This window comes from Centruroides vittatus, unplaced genomic scaffold, assembly GCF_030686945.1.
Source record: "Centruroides vittatus isolate TY-2023 unplaced genomic scaffold, ASM3068694v2 contig_350, whole genome shotgun sequence".
NCBI lineage: Eukaryota > Metazoa > Arthropoda > Arachnida > Scorpiones > Buthidae > Centruroides > Centruroides vittatus.
In genome coordinates, this window is record NW_027122173.1 from 571,044 (window position 1) to 575,830 (window position 4,787).

Below are 4,787 nucleotides of genomic sequence, written 5' to 3' on the forward strand. Positions count from 1 at the left end.
CGGTTAACGAACATAATCCGTTCCAAGACTTTGTTCGCTATCCGAACTGTTCGTTAACCGATTATCGATTTACCATAGGTTTTTATGGCAATTTAATTAATTCGTTCTGGAGACCCCAAAAAATAAAAAAATATATACTTTCTTACTACGTTTATTTATATGTAATAATAAAAATACATATATGCACAGTCTTGCATTTTTATTAGTCATGTTTTTTCCGTTTGTGGGGTTAAAGAATCTGTCTAATGTCGATTGCTTTTCTCTCTTCTTCAGGATTTTTCATAAGTAATTAATAGCATTGTAATTATAGAGATCCCCAAGCTTATAAACCTCGACCTGGTTTGGATGCCATTCTAAGACCATTGTTTTGACTTCCTCCCACTTCAAAAAAATGCTTAATAGCAGATATCGACCTCTTTATATCGATTAATCTTATTTTTCAGAAGAAAACATATCTCGCCGAGTATCTTGGCGTTCTTCTGTCGTCAGATCACTTTCAGGTTCCATTATGAGCTCTTCAATGTTCTTTATTTATCAAATGTGATTTTTGTTACTCCTTAAACTACTTGAGTCTTCTTGATAATACAGTGTCTTTCTTAGATAAGATTGAACTGCGGCCTACTGTAGACCTGTTCGAACCATGCTACCCAACAACATCAGGGGCCGTATTCTGGTCACTTATCTCTCGTCTCTTCTTTCACCGACGAATGACGTCAAAGCGAGAGACGAAATTCGTCTCTCATACGAAGTGGCGATTCTAGTCGTTCGTAACGATCTCGTCTTTGTCGTTGATGTCACGATTCTATTCGGTTGATTATACATGTTCGGGTTATCTGCGTGCGCAACGCGGTATAGAATTTTAACCAATGAAATTGTACAATTTTCGAAAGTGCAGAATACGAAAATATAGAGCACGTGGTACGGCACGAGGTAATCAAGATGTCTCGACTTATGTTATCATCGGAACAAATGGAAATTTTGGTAACCGAGTTGCAAAAGCGTCCATATTTAGCTAAAGGGAAATTGGACGGGAATATTTCCAAAAATACTTTACGAGATGAATGGCAAGAAATTAGGGATAAAGTGAACTGTCTAGCTGATGGTCCACTGATCGAAGTGGAACAATTAAAAAAAAGATGGAGTCAGTGGCGTTCCTGAACGAAAAGTAAAGCGGCTGCTTTAAGGAAAGATATACTTAGAACAGGTGGAGGGAAACGAAGTACTCCACCAGTAACAGATCTTGAAGAAAAGGTGTTGTCATTAATTGGGAACGAAGAATTTGGATTGGAAGAAGAAAATTTATACGAGCTTAGAGCTTGCACTACAAGTTCCGTTGAACCTTTACATAATGTAAGTAATACCTTTTTATTTATAAATTCATTTTTTATATATTAAATATAGTCTATATATATATATATATTTATATTTATATATCGTGGATACAAAATATAGTTCCCGAAGGAAATGATGTGGAATCACCTCGTGAAATAGTTGAGAGGGAAGATTTTGAATCTGCAAGTAAGTTATTTATTATGTCAAGTAATTATATTTCTTGACTTCAAGTTTATTTAGTTTTAAAATTAAATGTTTTAATCTTCCCGTTGTAATGCCAGATTCTGGATGTCGTCGTCGTCGTCACCGATCTTCAAATGAAGATACTGTAACTTCATTTATAGAGCAATCTGTATCTAATCAAAATTCATTATTAACAAGGTAAACCTTATAATCTTTTTGGAATTTATTTTACTTTGAGGTTGACTTCATTGATTAAAATATTAATATAGTTAGATAAAAATATTAAAACATTTCTCTTTGATTAAATGCTTTGTCTAGTTTCATTAAAAGTATCTAGTCATTTATGTGTATATATATATACATTTTTTTATGTAGGCTTTTATCTATAGATGAAAACCTAGCAGAAAATAATGAACTAATAAGACGACAAAATAATATAATGGAAGAGAAAAATATGATTCTCAAAGAAATCTTGCAAACTCTGCAAAGGGTATTTATTTTATATATTTGTTTAACATTTTAATACTTTTTAAAAATTTATTGGGTAAACAATATTTTTATATTTACATGTGTGTCTTCTTTTTTCAGTTTGCGTGATGTGTTCGTACTGCTAGCCAATTTAAACAATTTTGTCTCTTTTTTTATTTTATAATGTACTTAGAAATGAAATAAATAATAAATAAATATTTCTAAATAATAACTAGTGTGTTTACTTATTTATTTAGTCTCTAAAGAATAAAGACTGGAAACAAAATTAATTCACTTTTTTCATTCATGTTTATTTTAACAGAATCTCTGTAATATTAACTGTTGCCTGACATTTACAGCATTCTGATTTGCAGAATGTTCCATTTCATTTATGCTACATCATCATCATCATCATCATTTCCACAGATTTCTTCTGTAGGAATGTTAAATGCTACACAAATGTTATGTAAAATAGCACAAGCCATCACTATTTTTGCTGATTTTTCTGGAACATATTGTAATCCTCCAGCTGACTTCAAGTCAAGGCATCTGAATCTAATAATTAAAAATAATAATTTTAATATTTAATTTTGTAAAATTAGTAAATTGTTAGTAAGAAAAATGTGAGAATTTCTCTTACCTCTGCTTTAAAACACCAAAACATCTTTCAATGGTGTTTCTGGCTTTTCTGTGAGCTGCATTGTAATTTAATTCTGCAGCTGTTGGCTGCTTACACCTGTAGGTAATCCATCATGTTTCTAAAGGATAAGCACTGTCTCCTGTAAGCATAATTTAGAGAATGGTATTTACTTTTTCATACCAAATTAATAAGAAAATAATGTCTTTACATTTTTGTTTTAGTTTGGTATTACATGACACCGAAATACTTCAAAAGACAATATGTCTGTGAAATATATGCTTACCAAGCAACCATAATCCTCTTCCTATTACTCTATCTTCAAAATGTTCCCGCAGAGTGGAATTTCGCCAGATAAAAGCATCATGCGTGCGCCCCGGATACAATGGGTTAATATTCAAAATTCTCAACTGAGAATCACACACCTAAAAGCATAATTTTAGTTTTGTAAACAACTATTATTCAATTGTAATATCTTGTATTCAAGTAATATTGATAGTGAAATGAGTGATTTGACATATAAATTTAAAGATACCACTTTATTAAAGACATTAATTTTATTTATAGTTAGATGGTTAATTTGTATAAATACTTACAACTTGAACATTAATAGAATGAAATCCTTTTCTATTGATAAATGATTCCTCATTATATTTGGAGGCTGGAGGTGCCTTGATTGCAATATGAGTGCAATCAATAGCTCCTGCAATAAGTAAAGAAATAGTAAAAATCATCATATAATTAAATAAGAAACTTTATCATTTTATACACTAATTTTAAAATTATAAATTGTAACAGCTATTTAAAAAAATAAAAGTAATTACATACTATATTATATTCTAATGAACAAATAAAAACAATTTACTCGCCCACAACTCCTGGCATTTGACTAATGATAAAAAATCCAGACGACACATCCAATTGTTGTTCTCTACTCCGAGGAAAAGAAATTTTATATCCCAATCGGCGGATGATACTGTTGACTACAGACGGCATAATTCGGGACACTGTCGACTGGGCAACTTTAAGTTGGCAGTGATCACCGACATTTCTTTGAAATCCACCAGAAGCAAAAAATTGTAACGTTATCAATAACTGAACTTCTGGTGGAATTACGGTCCGTGACTTTCTCCGGACTAAATCATCCCGCAATTCGTTGCACAGCCACGCGGTAGCTTCTTTCGTTAGACGAAATCTTGAACGAAATTCATCATCATCTAAATCAAAAGCGTTATCTCTATCGCGAAATACTCTTTCTCGAGATAGGGAACGTTTTGTGATACGATCGTATAGCACGAGTAGCATGGAGTCGTCCATATTGGATATAACGAAATCGAGGCGAAAGACGAAAGACCGGCTGAAAGACAGCTATCCGCTCGTCTCTGATAAAAGAGAGAAGCGAAGAGAGAAAAAGTTGTCCAGAATCGCGTTTAGAGAGACGCGACGATCTCTCGAGACGTAAACAAATGATTAGCCAATCAGCGACCGGCTTGGGAAAGACGAGAGACGAGAGACTATGACCAGAATAGGGCCCCAGATGATCTTTCTGCTCACTCTCTACCTTTGCTATTATACTCTCACCTTTCGAAAATAAAAACCGACGCAAAACTTAACGAGCGCCTGTCCGACAGTCTCGCGAATACTATAAAAGAATTGTTTCTGTCAGAAAGATAAAAGGCTGGAATTACAAGGGAGAGTCTTAAAGTTCGGAGGAATACTATCCGACGGGTTGAGCGTCGATGTCGACGTCTCCTGCGCTCCGAAAAGTTTCGAATTGTTGCCTGAAGACGAGGGAAGACCAATCGGTATTCATTATTTTACGTCGCTTCTTCTTGGTTTGTTCTGTGAGGTGTTCGTTGTCCGAACATAAAAATCTTTTGCGAAAGTGTTCGTTAACCGATTACCCACTGTATTTAATACATATTTAAATTAGTTAAATTTTTATAAAATTTAAACTTTAGTCAGTAAAAATTTTTCAAATATTGTCTTTTATTTATCATCATTGCATAGAAGATTCTACTTCCTCGGAGCCAGGACAATTTTCTCTCCCCCTCTCTGGGGTTCCTGGATGGTAGACATGTGAATAAACCCGGAAAACTCCATGTTCTTAGCCCGCTGATCAGACGAGAACTTGCGACCGCAACCGATGCTTACCCTAAGTGGTTTT

General features: G+C 33.7%; 1 protein-coding gene across 1 annotated transcript; it reads right to left on the reverse strand.

The window, feature by feature from the left end:
* Window positions 1-2,733: 2,733 nt before the first annotated feature.
* LOC136974568 (putative nuclease HARBI1) lies at window positions 2,734-3,937 on the reverse strand. Its single transcript, XM_067269483.1, has 4 exons — window positions 3,490-3,937; window positions 3,217-3,323; window positions 2,907-3,045; window positions 2,734-2,762 (listed from the first exon to the last, which is right to left on the reverse strand). Exons 1-4 carry the CDS (start codon window positions 3,935-3,937, stop codon window positions 2,734-2,736), a joined length of 723 nt encoding a protein of 240 aa, XP_067125584.1.
* Between the last annotated feature and the right edge of the window lie 850 nt (window positions 3,938-4,787).